Source organism: Ips typographus, linkage group LG2 (genome assembly GCF_016097725.1).
Source record: "Ips typographus isolate SLU linkage group LG2, UJ_Ityp_2.0, whole genome shotgun sequence".
In the NCBI taxonomy this organism is placed as follows: Eukaryota; Metazoa; Arthropoda; class Insecta; order Coleoptera; family Curculionidae; genus Ips; species Ips typographus.
In genome coordinates, this window is record NC_138423.1 from 4,777,098 (window position 1) to 4,795,587 (window position 18,490).

The 18,490-nt window shown below is 33.2% G+C and overlaps 1 protein-coding gene across 1 annotated transcript; it reads right to left on the reverse strand.

The window, feature by feature from the left end:
* Window positions 1-5,425: 5,425 nt before the first annotated feature.
* On the reverse strand, window positions 5,426-18,187 carry LOC145724465 (SAP domain-containing ribonucleoprotein). The gene is made up of 5 exons (XM_081972755.1): window positions 17,980-18,187; window positions 17,710-17,871; window positions 14,785-15,054; window positions 6,041-6,172; window positions 5,426-5,920 (listed from the first exon to the last, which is right to left on the reverse strand). The coding sequence occupies exons 1-5, from the start codon at window positions 18,037-18,039 to the stop codon at window positions 5,699-5,701; spliced, it is 846 nt and encodes a 281-aa protein (XP_081828881.1). The 5' UTR covers window positions 18,040-18,187; the 3' UTR covers window positions 5,426-5,698.
* Window positions 18,188-18,490: the final 303 nt, after the last annotated feature.

Consider the following 18,490-nt stretch of genomic DNA (forward strand, 5'->3'; position numbering starts at 1 on the left):
TAATGAGGATTCCAAAAATGTGCTTAAAACAGTCATTTTCTCACTCCAAGTGGGTTTTACAGGAAATTTTGTCTGACTATTCTTTCAAATTCTGTTTCTGTCAGTTCAAACTTTGACACTGCTTTTTTCCCTGACTGTATCAAATTTTGTAGTGTTTTTTCATGTTACTGGATAGAAAATTTAATGAGGATTCCAAAAATATGCTTAAAACAGTCATTTTCTCACTCCAAGTGGTTTTACAGGCGATTTTGTCTCTGACTATTCTTTCAAACTGTGTTTATGTAGGTTCAAACTTTGACACCGCTTTTCTCGCTGCACCAAGTACTGTGGTGTTTTTTCATGTTACTGGATAGGAAATTTAATGAGGATTCCAAAAATGTGCTTAAAACAGTCATTTTCTCACTCCAAGTGGGTTTTACAGGAAATTCTGTTTCTGTCAGTTCAAACTTTGACACTGCTTTTTTCCCTGACTGTACCAAATTTTGTAGTGTTTTTTCATGTTTCTGGATAGAAAATTTAATGAGGATTTCAAAAATGTGCTTAAAACAGTCATTTTCTCACTCCAAGTGGTTTTACAGGCGATTATGTCCCTGAGTGTCATTTCAAACTATTTTTCTGTCAGTTTAAACTTTGACACCGTTTTTTTCCCTGGCAGTACCAAATTTTGTAGTGTTTTTTGAGGTTATTGGATAGGAAATTTAATAAGGATTCGAAAAATGTGCTTAAAAATCGCCATTTTCTCACTCCAAGTGGGTTTTACAGGCAATTTTGTCTCTGACTATTCTTTCAAACTGTGTTTATGTAGGTTCAAACTTTGACACCGCTTTTCTCGCTGACTGCACCAAGTACTGTGGTGTTTTTCTGTTTATTGGATAGGAAATTCAATGAGGATTCCAAAAATGTGCTTGAAACAGTTATTTTCTCACTCCAAGTGGATCTACAGTCAATTTTGTCTTTGGCTGTCTTTTCAATCTGTGTTTCTGCCAGTTCAAACTTTGACACCGCTTTTCTCCCTGACTGTATCAAATCTTGTAGTTTTTTCCACGTTATTGTATAGGAAATTTAATGCAAATTCTAAAAATGTGCTTAAAACAGTTATTTTCTCACTCCAAGTGGGTTTTACAGTCAGTTTTGACTCTGACTGTCTTTTTAAGCTGTGTTTCTGACAGTTCAAACTTTGACACCGCTTTTCTCCCTGACTGTACCAAATTTTATAGTGTTTTTTCATGTTTCTGGGTAAAAAATTTAATGAGGATTCTAAAAATGTACTTACAAGTAGTCATTTTCTCACTCCAAGTGGGTTTGTTAAGCAATTTTGATCCTGACTGTCAAACTGTACTCAACAGTTGCCAAAATTCAAGGACGGTAAACAGTATAAAGGATTGCTCGATGGGCCGATTTTGTTTCCCGGTGGCGAATGGATCCTGACGTCACAGTAATGTCTCGGGCGCACAATACGCTAAATATGATCGACTGCAATCGGTTAACAAACGCGCGATCTTCGACTTGATGGTGACGTAAAAATCGGCACTGGTCCGAGCCGATATGGGCAACATTGCGCTTATGGGATTAAGCAATCCTTTACTGTTTACCGTCCTTGGCAAAAATCAGAGATCAGAGTTTGCTTGTAGTATTCGATACAAACGTTTATGACAGTTATTTTGACAGTGGTCATATGACTGACTAGCTAAATTATCCTCCAAAAACCACGTGATTTCTGTGACTATGATGTCAAAATTTGCAAGAATTAAGGTGAGTTTATAAAACTGTAACTAACAACTAACAATTAAGAACTAGCAACTAAAAACTAGAAATTAAGAACTAGAACCATCATACCGTTTATAAAACCAACTAAATTAACACGTACAGATGTCAAAAAGAAAAGCGAGAGTGAGTCTACGAGTCTTTCTACACTAATTGATTGGCCTTATTTTGGCCACTCTGGATTTGCGTTTTTTCGTTTTGTTCGCAAATAAAGCTGCACCCGCTATCAAGAAAAACACCGATAATAAGTTCTTTGTTTTCAACCATGACTTGCTGCTCTCACGCAAATAACCTCTTATTTTCTATGAATATAACCAAAACAAAAACGTCAAAAAGGAAAACGTGCTCGTGAGTTGACACTTTTGGTTTTTCAACTAACAATTAAACTAAGAAGTTAAAAGTTGAGCAACTCTTAGTTGTAATTGCTAATTTAGTTTTTATAAACCGATACTCATGATTCCTATACAGTGCGTTTTTTTTAACGCGCAACATAGGATTTTACGTGTTAAATTTTTAAGCCCATGTTAGACCATTTTATTTTGGAACTGCAAGTCTATAACTTGACGGGTGTGTCTTTAGTACCCTGAAGCTTAAGTAAGTCTACCAATTTGGTCTAAAAAGTGATTAAAAACTGGAAAAAAAATCATTTTTTTTCGAAAAGATTTTATCGTTCCCTACTCCCTGTATGCATTGTTGTTCCTTGTTGTTTTTATACTGGCAGGGCAGGTAGCAGGAAAAGTGACATATTTTGACTGCATCACGACCCGACATCTTTTGAACGTCAAAAGGGTATTTTATGATTGTTTGGAATACTGTTTGGCTTCAAACGGAGGTCACTTTGAACAATTCACTTATAAAAATACTTCTTTTGTTCTTAACTTTCTTGATATAAAGTTAATGATCACCCTGTTTTACTTTCTACGCCAAATTTTACCTGCTACCTGCCGTACCAGTATCAAAAACAACAAAGAACAACAATGCATACAGGGAGTATGAAACGATAAAACCTTTTCGAAAAAAGATGATTTTTTGCAAGCTTTTTAACACTTTTTAGGCCGAATTGGTAAACTTACTTAAGCTTCAGGGTACGAAACAGCCACCCGTCAAGTTTTATAATTGTAGTTCCAAAATAACATGGTCTAACATGGGCTTAAAAATTTAACACGTGAAATCCTATGTTGCGCGTTAAAAAAAACGCACTGTATGTAAACTTGTAAACTAAAAAAGTGACAGTTGCAACGCTCAACATATTTTTGTACTCTGTCAAAACCGTATTTCATTTTGCAATGAAACTTTGGGTTATTGTAAAAAAAGGAGCGTTTTATTAAACTGGGGGCGCGTAATGACCCATTTGTATACAGGGTCGTCAAAAAAAAAGTTTTTTAAATAGAAACCCACATTTTTTATGACGGAATCATTTTGAGCATTAAAAATTACTATACGTTTCAATTTACTTGCCTATACCTAAATCCAACCCATTTCGTTTTATTTGGGAATAAACATTTTTTATTATTAAAACTCCAGATTTCTTGAAAATTTCTCTGAATTTATCAGATTTACCAGTAGTGTGAATTATGTCTATTGAACATTCCATTTTTAGTGAATTTGACCTCGTCGCTCTAAATAATATTATTCAAAAAGAATTCTTCTCCATAGTGACAAAAAAGACAACAAAGTCAGCAAAAACTCACTAAAAACCACTCTCTTCGGAAAGTCAACCTCTTTTAAGTGTTGCACTAATTTAAATGAAAAAGGGTGAAATTTATGTTTCTTCAGGATCCTTTGAATTGAGCTTTTGGATATGCCTGATTCTACAGAAACTTGTCTTATTGACGAAGTTGGATTTGCAACAAAATAGCCCAAAATTGCAATTTCTACATTTGTATTATTAAGGATTGGTTTTGTTTTAATAGCTTTTCTCTTCACAGATCCCGTATTCTTAAAATTTTAAATTATTTGCTTGACAGCTTTTGGTGATGGCTTTCGTTTTTCTGGATAACGAGCGGAAAATACCTCTCTAGTTCTACTCACAACTTTATCACATTCTCCGTTAAAAATAAACCGATTTAAGTAATCTTGGTTTGAATAACGTAACCGCTACGGCATATTTGCAGTTGTCAAAACACTCAAAATTAGTGTTATTAACATGCTCTGCAGGTCTCTAATATCACCGTGTGTCAAAAGCATGACCAACTAGAGTAACAGCTAATCCCAACCAGGCAGCCTAATAAAAAAAAGGTTAATTCTCAAATAAAACGAAATGGGTTGGATTTAGGTATAGGCAAGTAAATTGAAACGTATAGTAATTTTTAATGCTCAAAATGATTCCGTCATAAAAAATGTGGGTTTCTATTTAAAAAACTTGAAATTTTTCATTTTTATGATTTTTTTTGACGACCCTGTATACAAATGAGTCATTACGCACCCTCAGTTTAATAAAACAATCCTTTATTTATCCTTAGTATCCTTATATACAATAAACCAAAGTTTCATTGCAAAATGAAATACGGTTTTGACAGAGTACATAAATATGTTGAGCGTTGTAACTGTCACTTTCTTGGAAAAACATCAAATATTTCGAAAACGGCTAGAGATAGGCATAGGGCATTGTATACAAAAGTTGGTCAGAATTTTGTGAGGAATCCAAATATGTAATAATATACAGGGTGGTCCAAATTGATTGTAGGATAATTCAAGAGTGGAAAGTACATAAAAAATAAACTCCAAAGTGTCATATAAACTATAGTCGAAAAGTGCCCTCTAGCGGAGCTAGCGAACTGTAAAGGTGAGGCACCAAGACAATTTTTTAAATTTTAATTCCTAAACGAAAAAAGTTACTCAAAATGAAATTTGGAATGCATGTTTACTATATTGTGTATGTTTATTTGGAAATTTTTTCAAATTTTGAAAATAATCCGGACAGCTACGGAAGCCGTTCAAAAAGTTTGACAGCTTCAAATTTCTATAAGCTATAATTTTAGGACATTCTGATGTGGCACATGTGATAGCCCATACTTTTTCCCAAGAAAAGTTTGTCTTGGCATTTCTTTTCATTTTGCATAGTTTTTCAGATAAAGTCATTTTTATAAACTTGTGCGTAAATAAAAAAAATCGCTTCTGGTCGGAATATTGAAAAAAAAAATTAAAATTTCCCAATTGTTACTTCAAAATGGTGACAAATTTGCCAAATTTTATTTGTTTTTATTGATTAGGAATTAAAATTTAAAAAAACCTGTTTTTTGGGGTACATATTTTAGGGTTTTGCTAGCTCTGCTAGGGGGCGCTTTTCGACCATAGTTTATATGACACTTTCGAGTTTATTTTTTATGTACTTTCCACCCTTTAAGTATGGTACAATCAATTTGGACCACCCTGTATAGGGTGTTCTATTTAAAATAAGAAAGTTGTGATAGACTTCCGGTATAAACGTGCAACCATCTTGAAAATATTTTAGTTAGATTGGGCATGCCCACATCAGTATCCTGGCAAATTTTCAAAACTCTCCTATTTATACTTTTTCCAATATCAATCGATGTCTTTCGTCGTGGGACACCCTGTATATTTCAAGCAAATTTTAATTAGACCCAAAAAGTTACTGGTCAAATTGGAATTTACTGGTAAACTTGGTAAATTTACGCCCATCACTAATAAAAATCTTCAATAGTGCAAAACAAACTTTATTACGTAAAAATCCTTTACAAAAGCAAAATACCACGGTTTACGAAAAGAATTAACACTGCACAATCAAACACTAATAATAGTTTTTTTTGGTAGAAAAATCAGAGTAAATGGAAAATGTGGTTAATCTTCAAAACCACAAAAAAAAACTTGACCTAAGAGCTACTTTACAAACAGAAACTTTTTTGTAACTTATCATGACAAATCATTGTCAATATTTAACATAAAATAAGTGATGCTGGCGGTTGCTACGAAATTATTTAACTGCAATTTTAAACCGTTCAAGTCTGGCAGCTTTAGCGGCCTCTAGATCTTTTACAGGTTTTCCGTTTACAGCGGCGGTTGTCGTTACTCCACCGAACCTTTCCTTACGTTTCTCCTTTTTTTCTACATTGTCTAGGTCCGACATTAAACTTGATACGGAACCGCCAAATCTGGCTGCACGTTGCTTTAACACGTCAATACTGGCGTTTGTATTCTGTAATTTTCAATTGTTAAAGATGTCACCGAGGATGTCACGGATTTGTTTATAAAGTTAAATCAGCTTTTACCCGACGAAACTTCTCAATTATCGGTAAATCTAATTTAAAGAACTTACGTTAAGTTTAATACTGGATGCACTGTTTGTGTTGCCTCCAGCGCCCTTTCCAAACCTTTCAGCCCTGGCTAGTTTCTTTGCATCATCACTTAAGTTGGTTACTCCAAATTTTTTTGCTCTCATTTCTAATCTCTATAAAAGAAATATTAAAATAAGACAGTAGAATTGGCATCAAATATTAAATAATGTTTGTTAATAATTAATGATTGTTTTTTTGGTGTTAAGCTTCCTAATTACTGAGTGCTCTCTTACCCCTTATACTACTAACTGGGGTCATTTTGTACCCCATCTGGGTTATCAGTTTGTTTTTTAAAAAATATTTGCACAATCACTATAAGCATATATCTATAAGCAGTGGCAATGGAACTGAAAATTAATTTAAGTAAGCACCACTAAATGCATATTCGCATAGAGGCAGCAATTCGGATCTTTTGACTGTTGGAAAACATCAGTTTTAATGCGGCGTTGTCTAGTTGGCAAAATAAAAGGCAAAAAATAACAGATTTTGTGTGTGTTTTCTTTAATTATTGTGTTTCACTTCGTTGTATTTTTAGTTTAGTTATTTGTTTTTAGTTTATTTTTAATATTCATCAAGGGGAGTTATTTTATACTTAATACATTATGAATTCGATGTTTAATCTCTAAAATGCCTTGCAAAGCTTACATAGCAGCCTAGAAGCTTCTAAAAGCTTTTCAAACAGTCTAAAAGCTTCCAAATGCTTTTCTCTCAAAGAAACTCTCAAAAGCTTCCGTATGCTTCTAAAGCAGTTTAATAGCTTCCAAAAGTTTCTAAAACCGTCTACAAGATTTCAAATGTCTTAAAGGCAGTCCAGAACCTTCAAGGCTGAAGATTTTCGGACATTTTTTAGTCTTTATGACGTCATTTCTGACAATTTCTAGATGAAAACAGTCTCTGTGACGTCGTTTGACTACTTAAAGACAGCAGAAATACCTACAAAGTAAATTTTGACAACTCCAAAACAAAAAAACTGTGATTGACTGTATTTGACGATTTTCGGACATTTTTCAGTCTTTATGACGTCATTTCTGACAATTTCTAGATGAAAACAGTCTCTGTGACGTCGTTTGACTACTTCAAGACAGCAGAAATACCTACAAAGTAAATTTTGACAACTCCAAAACAGAAAAACTGTGATTGACTGTATTTGACGATTTTCGGACATTTTTCAGTCTTTATGACGTCATTTCTGACAATTTCTAGATGAAAACAGTCTCTATGACGGCGTTTGACTACTTTAAGACACCAGAAATGCCTAAAAAGTCAATTTTGACAACTCCAAAACAGAAAAACTGTGATTGACTGTATTTGACGATTTTCGGACATTTTTCAGTCTTTATGACGTCATTTCTGACAATTTCTAGATGAAAACAGTCTCTGTGACGTCGTTTGACTACTTTAAGACACCAGAAATGCCTAAAAAGTCAATTTTGACAACTCTAACACAGAAAAACATTTTTTACTGTATTTGACATTTTTCGGACAATTTTCACTCTTTATGACGTAATTTCTGACAATTTCTAGATACAAACAGTCTCTGTGACGTCGCTGGACTACTTTAAGACAGCATAAATGCCTAAAAAGTCAATTTTGACAACTCCAAAACAGAAAAACTGTGATTGACTGTATTTGACGATTTTCGGACATTTTTCAGTCTTTATGACGTAATTTCTGACAATTTCTAGATGAAAACAGTCTCTGTGACGTCGTTTGACTACTTAAAGACAGCAGAAATACCTACAAAGTAAATTTTGTCAACTCCAAAACAGAAAAACTGTGATTGACTGTATTTGACGATTTTCGGACAATTTTCAGTTCTTATAACGTCATTTCTGACAAATTCTTGATGAAAACAGTCTCTGTGACGTCGTTTGACTACTTAAAGACAGCAGAAATACCTACAAAGTAAATTTTGACAACTCCAAAACAGAAAAACTGTGATTGACTGTATTTGACGATTTTCGGACATTTTTCAGTCTTTATGACGTCATTTCTGACAATTTCTAGATGAAAACAGTCTCTGTGACGTCGTTTGACTACTTAAAGACAGCAGAAATACCTACAAAGTAAATTTTGACAACTCCGAAACAGAAAAACTGTGATTGACTGTATTTGACGATTTTCGGACAATTTTCAGTCCTTATAACGTCATTTCTGACAAATTCTTGATGAAAACAGTCTCTGTAACGGCGTTTGACTACTTTAAGACACCAGAAATGCCTAAAAAGTCAATTATGACAACTCCAAAACAGAAAAACTGTGATTGACTGTATTTGACGATTTTCGGACATTTTTCAGTCTTTATGACGTCATTTCTGACAATTTCTAGATGAAAACAGTCTCTGTGACGTCGTTTGACTACTTAAAGACAGCAGAAATACCTACAAAGTAAATTTTGACAACTCCAAAACAGAAAAACTGTGATTGACTGTATTTGACGATTTTCGAACAATTTTCAGTCCTTATAACGTCATTTCTGACAAATTCTTGATGAAAACAGTCTCCGTGACGTCGTTTGACTACTTAAAGACAGCAGAAATACCTACAAAGTCAATTTTGACAACTCCAAAACAGAAAAACTGTGATTGACTGTATTTGACGATTTTCGAACAATTTTCAGTCCTTATAACGTCATTTCTGACAAATTCTTGATGAAAACAGTCTCTGTGACGTCGTTTGACTACTTTAAGACAGCAGAAATACCTACAAAGTAAATTTTGACAACTCCAAAACAGAAAAACTGTGATTGACTGTATTTGACGATTTTCGGACAATTTTCAGTCCTTATAACGTCATTTCTGACAAATTCTTGATGAAAACAGTCTCTGTGACGTCGTTTGACTACTTAAAGACAGCAGAAATACCTACAAAGTAAATTTTGACAACTCCAAAACAGAAAAACTGTGATTGACTGTATTTGACGATTTTCGGACAATTTTCAGTCCCTATAACGTCATTTCTGACAAATTCTTGATGAAAACAGTCTCTGTGACGTCGTTTGACTACTTAAAGACAGCAGAAATACCTACAAAGTAAATTTTGACAACTCCAAAACAGAAAAACTGTGATTGACTGTATTTGACGATTTTCGGACAATTTTCAGTCCTTATAACGTCATTTCTGACAAATTCTTGATGAAAACAGTCTCTGTGACGTCGTTTGACTACTTAAAGACAGCAGAAATACCTACAAAGTAAATTTTGACAACTCCAAAACAGAAAAACTGTGATTGACTGTATTTGACGATTTTCGGACAATTTTCAGTCCCTATAACGTCATTTCTGACAAATTCTTGATGAAAACAGTCTCTGTGACGTCGTTTGACTACTTAAAGACAGCAGAAATACCTACAAAGTAAATTTTGACAACTCCAAAACAGAAAAACTGTGATTGACTGTATTTGACGATTTTCGGACAATTTTCAGTCCTTATAACGTCATTTCTGACAAATTCTTGATGAAAACAGTCCCTGTGACGTCGTTTGACTACTTAAAGACAGCAGAAATACCTACAAAGTAAATTTTGACAACTCCAAAACAGAAAAACTGTGATTGACTGTATTTGACGATTTTCGGACAATTTTCAGTTCTTATAACGTCATTTCTGACAAATTCTTGATGAAAACAGTCTCTGTGACGTCGTTTGACTACTTAAAGACAGCAGAAATACCTACAAAGTAAATTTTGACAACTCCAAAACAGAAAAACTGTGATTGACTGTATTTGACGATTTTCGGACAATTTTCAGTCCTTATAACGTCATTTCTGACAAATTCTTGATGAAAACAGTCCCTGTGACGTCGTTTGACTACTTAAAGACAGCAGAAATACCTACAAAGTAAATTTTGACAACTCCAAAACAGAAAAACTGTGATTGACTGTATTTGACGATTTTCGGACAATTTTCAGTTCTTATAACGTCATTTCTGACAAATTCTTGATGAAAACAGTCTCTGTGACGTCGTTTGACTACTTAAAGACAGCAGAAATACCTACAAAGTAAATTTTGACAACTCCAAAACAGAAAAACTGTGATTGACTGTATTTGACGATTTTCGAACAATTTTCAGTCCTTATAACGTCATTTCTGACAAATTCTTGATGAAAACAGTCTCTGTGACGTCGTTTGACTACTTAAAGACAGCAGAAATACCTACAAAGTAAATTTTGACAACTCCAAAACAGAAAAACTGTGATTGACTGTATTTGACGATTTTCGGACAATTTTCAGTCCTTATAACGTCATTTCTGACAAATTCTTGATGAAAACAGTCCCTGTGACGTCGTTTGACTACTTAAAGACAGCAGAAATACCTACAAAGTAAATTTTGACAACTCCAAAACAGAAAAACTGTGATTGACTGTATTTGACGATTTTCGGACAATTTTCAGTTCTTATAACGTCATTTCTGACAAATTCTTGATGAAAACAGTCTCTGTGACGTCGTTTGACTACTTAAAGACAGCAGAAATACCTACAAAGTAAATTTTGACAACTCCAAAACAGAAAAACTGTGATTGACTGTATTTGACGATTTTCGAACAATTTTCAGTCCTTATAACGTCATTTCTGACAAATTCTTGATGAAAACAGTCTCTGTGACGTCGTTTGACTACTTAAAGACAGCAGAAATACCTACAAAGTAAATTTTGACAACTCCAAAACAGAAAAACTGTGATTGACTGTATTTGACGATTTTCGGACAATTTTCAGTCCTTATAACGTCATTTCTGACAAATTCTTGATAAAAACAGTCTCTGTGACGTCGTTTGACTACTTAAAGACAGCAGAAATACCTAAAAAGTCAATTTTGACAACTCTAACACAGAAAAACATTTTTTACTGTATTTGACATTTTTCGGACAATTTTCACTCTTTATGACGTAATTTCTGACAATTTCTAGATACAAACAGTCTCTGTGACGTCGCTGGACTACTTTAAGACAGCATAAATGCCTAAAAAGTCAATTTAGACAACTCCAAAACAGAAAAACTGTGATTGACTGTATTTGACGATTTTCGGACAATTTTCAGTCCTTATAACGTCATTTCTGACAAATTCTTGATGAAAACAGTCCCTGTGACGTCGTTTGACTACTTAAAGACAGCAGAAATACCTACAAAGTAAATTTTGACAACTCCAAAACAGAAAAACTGTGATTGACTGTATTTGACATTTTTCGGACAATTTTCACTCTTTATGACGTAATTTCTGACAATTTCTAGATACAAACAGTCTCTGTGACGTCGCTGGACTACTTTAAGACAGCATAAATGCCTAAAAAGTCAATTTAGACAACTCCAAAACAGAAAAACTGTGATTGACTGTATTTGACGATTTTCGGACAATTTTCAGTCCTTATAACGTCATTTCTGACAAATTCTTGATGAAAACAGTCCCTGTGACGTCGTTTGACTACTTAAAGACAGCAGAAATACCTACAAAGTAAATTTTGACAACTCCAAAACAGAAAAACTGTGATTGACTGTATTTGACGATTTTCGGACAATTTTCAGTTCTTATAACGTCATTTCTGACAAATTCTTGATGAAAACAGTCTCTGTGACGTCGTTTGACTACTTAAAGACAGCAGAAATACCTACAAAGTAAATTTTGACAACTCCAAAACAGAAAAACTGTGATTGACTGTATTTGACGATTTTCGAACAATTTTCAGTCCTTATAACGTCATTTCTGACAAATTCTTGATGAAAACAGTCTCTGTGACGTCGTTTGACTACTTAAAGACAGCAGAAATACCTACAAAGTAAATTTTGACAACTCCAAAACAGAAAAACTGTGATTGACTGTATTTGACGATTTTCGGACAATTTTCAGTCCTTATAACGTCATTTCTGACAAATTCTTGATAAAAACAGTCTCTGTGACGTCGTTTGACTACTTAAAGACAGCAGAAATACCTAAAAAGTCAATTTTGACAACTCTAACACAGAAAAACATTTTTTACTGTATTTGACATTTTTCGGACAATTTTCACTCTTTATGACGTAATTTCTGACAATTTCTAGATACAAACAGTCTCTGTGACGTCGCTGGACTACTTTAAGACAGCATAAATGCCTAAAAAGTCAATTTAGACAACTCCAAAACAGAAAAACTGTGATTGACTGTATTTGACGATTTTCGGACATTTTTCAGTCCTTATAACGTCATTTCTGACAAATTCTTGATGAAAACAGTCTCTGGGACGTCGTTTGACTACTTAAAGACAGCAAAAATACCTACAAAGTAAATTTTGACAACTCCAAAACAGAAAAACTGTGATTGACTGTATTTGACGATTTTCGGACAATTTTCAGTCCTTATAACGTCATTTCTGACAAATTCTTGATGAAAACAGTCCCTGTGACGTCGTTTGACTACTTAAAGACAGCAGAAATACCTACAAAGTAAATTTTGACAACTCCAAAACAGAAAAACTGTGATTGACTGTATTTGACGATTTTCGGACATTTTTCAGTCTTTATGACGTCATTTCTGACAATTTCTAGGTGAAAACAGTCTCTGTGACGTCGTTTGACTACTTTAAGACACCAGAAATGCCTAAAAAGTCAATTTTGACAACTCTAACAATTTTCACTCCTTATGACGTAATTTCTGACAATTTCTAGATACAAACAGTCTCTGTGACGTCGCTGTACTACTTTAAGACAGCATAAATGCCTAAAAAGTCAATTTTGACAACTCCAAAACAGAAAAACTGTTTCTGAAGTAGTCTAAAAAGGTTTTAAAACACTACAGAAACTCCAAAATATATCTAAAGCCTTCCAAAACAGGCTAGAAGCTTCCAAAAGCTTTTAGAACACGCTAAAGGCTTCCAAATAATCTTTAACTAGTATAGAGGCTCTCAAAAAATTTCAAGGCAGTCTAAAAGCTTCCGTATGCTTCTAGAGCAGTTTAGAAACTTCCAAAACTTCAAATTCACATGTCTTAAAAGCAGTCCTGAATCGTCAATGCTCCTAAAGTAGTCTAAAAAAATTTTAAAACACTACAGAAACTCCAAAATGCTTCTAAAGCAGCCTGAAGTCTTTCAAAACCGCCTAGAAGCTTCTAAAAGCTTTTAAAACACGCTAAAGGCTTCCAAATAATCTTCAACTAGTCTAGAAGTTCTCAAAAAATTTCAAGGCAGTCTAAAAGCTTCCATATGCTTCTAAAGTAGTTTCAAAGCTTTCAAAAGTTCAAATTCGCATGTTTTTTTCACTAGAAGCTTTCAAAATCATTTAGAACAGTCTAAAAGATTCCAAACACTTTTCAACTAGTCTAGAAGCTCCTAGAAGACAGTGAAGCAGTTTAGAAGCTTCCAAAAAATGTTGTGAACGATGTAAGAGATTCCAAATGCCTCTAAAGCATTCCAGAACCTTCAATATGCTCTCAAGTAGCTCAAAAAACTTTTGAAAGCTTTCAAAAATCTTCCGTATGCCTCTAAAACAATTTGAAATCTTAAAAAGAAAATTTGCATCTCTGAAAGACTTTTGTGCTTTTTTACAGATTTTTATGCTTTTTTGAAGGAAATAATTTTGCTTTTTTCACGACTTTAGTGCTTTTTAATCCGGACTCTAGTCATAATCACTGTCAAAACTGGGTTGAACATAAAATCTAATTTTTTTTTAGTAATTCTTAAAAATTATCAAACAGAAAAAAATTATGGGAAACCTTCAAGTTCAGCCAAGCTTAACTTGGTTATTTGTAAAAATAAGAAAAAAGTGTATAAGAGAAAAATTGTAGGAAATTTCACCCTTTACCAGATTGCATTAGTGCACTTTGGTTCTAAAGAGCTTTTTCAGGGAGATATTCCTTAAATAGTTCAACCAAGCATAACTCAGTTATTTGGAAGAATATAAAAAAAGTGTAAAAAGGGGAATTTCTACGTTGTTACCCCGTAAAACCATCGAATTTGAGACACCCTGTACATTGTATATTTGGTAGTCGTTTTTGGAAAAATAAACGTTGTAATTTTTTAAATAATTTGAAAGTTAGACAAAATATATAAATTTGACGTTTTTCTTTAATAAACTTTCCAGGTTTTTTCAAACCCTGGCTGAGTGAACTGTAGGTACTATACAGGGTGGGGGGAAGTCAATATCTGGGGATGTATTAGCTTTCCCAATTAATGTCTGGTGTCCCAAGAAACTTAATTTCGAATCAAACCATGACAGTATTCATACAATTTATCTGTTACATCATTTAAAAACAACCCATATGACCGATAAAAAACTTTTACAAAGTACGAAATAGATAATACAAATTTCAAGCTACAGTCACTTTACCAAAAGATATTTTTAAATTTTCCAACATAGTTACTTATTGTTTAGGTAAATATCTCGGGACATTTTCGGCGTTTTTGTCCGAAAAAATATCAATTTATCCATAAACATAGATATAATATAAAAGTGCTTAAATCTCTCTCAATTAACCATGTCAGCAGCTTTATATCTACGATTCTAATGCCACTGTATGTCCAACAATTATTGTTTTTAGACTAGTTCATATTTGCCAATTACCTAAAACCATTGTATATCCAATAAAAACTTATGTAAAGTTACAAAAATAGTAGTAAAAAATAATTCATTTAATGTTTATCAACCCATTTATGTATTATATTTTATTATACTTACTTCCTTTTGTTTGTATTACCCTTGTATGTACATTTTATCTACTTTGTATGCAACGCTTTCCACAGAAATAACAACATAATTAACTTACCTCTTTAACTGATAGTTCTGACAGTTTAATAATTTTCTTATCATCACTGCTAGGTTCACTGGCTTTTTCTGGCTGTTCACTTTTCTCTTCAACAGGTTTCACTATGGCTTCGGTGGTATTTCTTTTTAAGATAACCTTCTTAGGAGGTTCAGCAGAATTTGATTTGTCCTCGTCCAGTTTTCTTTTTACTACCTTGGGAATATCTTCTAATTCCGTATCCAATTCGGTAATCAGAGATTCTCTTTCATCTAAATGCTCATCATCTTCATCCTAGGAATGAGATTTTATTTATTAGACTGCTTGTAAATTTCCTTCAGGATTTATATTGACAAGTTGTTTGTACAAGACCATTCAAAGAAAAGCAAAATTTGAAAATATTATGTACAACCAGTAGTTATAGGAACAGTAACAGTTTACTTGCTGTATTAATTTATAGTGCTGTATCCCCAGGTAGTAAAACAGCAAAAACAATTACAACTCTTTTTTTCCCAAAATGTATATTTGCATGCTTGATATTATAGAATAATACTAGTTTCACAATTCTAGTTACTGCATCATGGTGTTTGCTAAATGATCAATATTCCGTCTTAGATTAAGAATAAGTTTTAATCTTAATCTCTACTTAATTGAATGAAGAAAAAGTTGCCTCAGAGCAAATAAAATCCAGAAAATGAGCAATTTTTCTATAACAAAATCAAGGGTTTTAATTTACAGGTAATGTGGGCTTAAAGTTTATTTAACAGTTAGTAACAGTCCCTATCTTATTTAGGTCCATAATTTTTGTTGATATTTATTATCTAATTTACAAGCAAGATATAAAATAAAAGTACATAATTTGCTTGACAAAGGTATCACTGATAATGGTGTCATTTGGGTGCAAAAATGAGTGTGGCAAGTTTCTATATCACTTTTTTGAAATCTCTAATATACACAAGGTATTAAAAATAATTTACCTAAAATAATAATTAATACTTACCTTAATAATAGTGACATGTAACAGGTGAACCTTTTTTAAGTACTTTTGTGTGATCATACACATCAAAAGTAGGAAATAAAAAAAATTCTAGGTTATTTAGTAGATGACAACCACTCTGCATGCAAGTTTTGCAATTTTTGAACAATAATACAAAATATCATAGTTAAATTGGTACCATTTTTAAGAAAGGTATTAAAAAAAGAGTTTTTAAAAGAAAACTTCAACACCCTCTAGAGATAGAAAATTCTCTGCCAACAAAATTTAAGGAATTTTAGGAGAATTCAAGAGAATGATGAAGAAAAGGTTAATAAATGCACAGCACAAGCAACAATTCAGGCAATGGAATTTGGACTATTTGGGAATTATAAAATGCCAAGTATAGATGTGTTTCTTGGAGGAACCACAATATAAGTAGTCTTTACAGCTCCGTGGAGCAAAATTTGACAGCTCTGACGTTAACGAACACTTTGTTACTTTTCTTAAGTCACGTGACAGCTGTCGTAACTGTCAAAACTCACTCACCAGTGACCTGAAAGTATAAAATGCCAAATAGGTGTGTTTCTTTGAGGAATTGCACTAAGTTGTGTTTACAGCTCCATGGAGCCGAATTTGTTAGTTTTGACGTTAAGGTACACTTTGGTATTTACGGAACTTAACGTCACAACTGTCAAATTTCACTCCCTAGAACTATAAATACAATGTACAGGGTGATTTATCCAAGCAGTAGAACGATTTTGGATTGGTAATTTCGGGTCACAGCTGAGTAATTTTTAACAGCTCTCAATCTTTGTATTTCAGTTGTATGAGTTTTGACAGTTACAGTTGCGGTAAAATGACGTAAGAAACATATCAAAGTGTCACTTAGCCTCACAAATGACAAATTTGGTGCTTTATTGAGGTGCAAATACAAGATACAACTGTTTTGAATTTGATAGTTTCATCTCACTGTTGCACGAGTTTTCATAGTTATAACAAGTGTGTTTAAATGTTGTAAAGTGTCATAACTGTCAAATTTAACTAAACAGAATTATGAATAACAAAGAGACACAACTATTTGACATTTTACAGTTTCACAGCATTGTTTAATGAGTTTTGACAGCTGTTAGGGTCAGGAGACTAAAAGCCTGTTATTAAACATCAAAGCCAGTTTAGTTAATCAGAGTTGCCCACATTTTTCCAACCACACAAATTAAAAGCTTCTTGAGCTTTTCAATTTTGCCAAAATCAAGAATTTTGGCAATGTTTTATGCCTGTTTTCCCAACACACACTCAACTTAACCAATGTTGGGGACATTAGAGTCTGAAAAACTGACATTTGTGAAGGTTTGGCATTTAAAATGTCAAAATTGTTTGTCCTATTTTCTATTGGCTGAATTGTTGCAAAAATCATACTTTTCAGTTTATTTTTGGAGTTGAAATTTTAAGCAATATTATTTATATCACCTATTTAGCTATCTTGTTAGATTAGATGTATTGATAGACCAGTGGTTAGACAACTTTTTGTTTAAGGGCCAGTACTTTCATTTCAGAATAATTTTTATAGAAACTGTGAAAACAGACACTACTGTTGGTCAATTTACATAACTTCTATACAAATTATTATAAGTAGCAGCCCTTAAAAGTAAATAAAAATAATATGCTGTTTTGAATTTATTTGTTGCAAATCAAATTTGAAGACAATGCTTCAGATTTCAATATTTGATTGTGGTAAAAAACAAGTGTTTATTCACAACTGACACAAAGAGAAGCAGAGAAGTGAATATTCTCCTTGTGCAATTCTGTTACAAGATTACATCCTTCTGTTGGACATTTATCCTTTTAATATAAATGGGTACCCCATATGAATTTAAATAACATGCTTAACTCTCAACATATGCTACTCTCTCCGAACATTGACCACACTGCATGACTACAATTACCCATTTACAAATAACAATAATTGAACTTACATTTAAAAGATCTTCCTCAATATCATCAATAATAGAATCTGTAGAATTCACTGGGTTTTCTTCACTGGCATTCAAAGCAGCTTGTAGACGTTCAACCAAATCATTCTTGTTTCCTGAGGTACTTAAACCGCGATTTTTCAATTCCTTTTTTAAGTCTGGCACCTGAACCAATAAAACGTTATCTCATAAAGTCGTTCCACACAGTTTATTGAGTGAAATATGGTTTTGGTTAGTAAAATTTGAGTTGCACTTCAAGCCTGCACTACATACCTTCAATTTTGAAATGTTTGTTGTAGAAAGTCCCACCAAGGAGTCGTTTAAGTCCGCCATACCGTTGAAAAACTGTTAAGTAGTTTTTGTATTGTCGAATTAAACAGGAAAGTGCTTGAAACACTATTTTATCAGTCCTAAACCACAACAGAAGTGAACCAAATTTTAATTTTTAATCAACACAACAATTCAACCAACAAAAAATGACAGTTGACAGCAATAGAGCAGTGACAGCTGACAATTTCAAATGAGAACGTGTTCGCCATAGTGCTGGGGAACGATATATCGATAAGCGTAATTTCAAACAACTTGTCGACTCTATTAAATTTGATTGAACAGTGAACACTGGTTTTATATGACAAGGAGTCAATTTTGAAGACTGACTGTCCTTGTATAATGCAAATCTAGGTGCTAATAGTTTTGTAGCAGAGGACCATGACGTAATATTGCAACTTAAATACAAAACTTTAGTATACTCCCTTCCATTGAAAATAGAGCAACAATTCATAAG

Coding starts and splice junctions, on each gene's coding strand:
- LOC145724465 (XM_081972755.1), bottom strand. CDS start 18,039: ATGGCGGACTTAAACGACTCCTTGGTGGGACTTTCTACAACAAACATT. Junction 15,055..17,709: donor TTGAGGAAGATCTTTTAAAT/GTAAGTTCAATT, acceptor TCTCATTCCTAG/GATGAAGATGATGAGCATTT. Junction 6,173..14,784: donor CAGAACTATCAGTTAAAGAG/GTAAGTTAATTA, acceptor TTTCTTTTATAG/AGATTAGAAATGAGAGCAAA.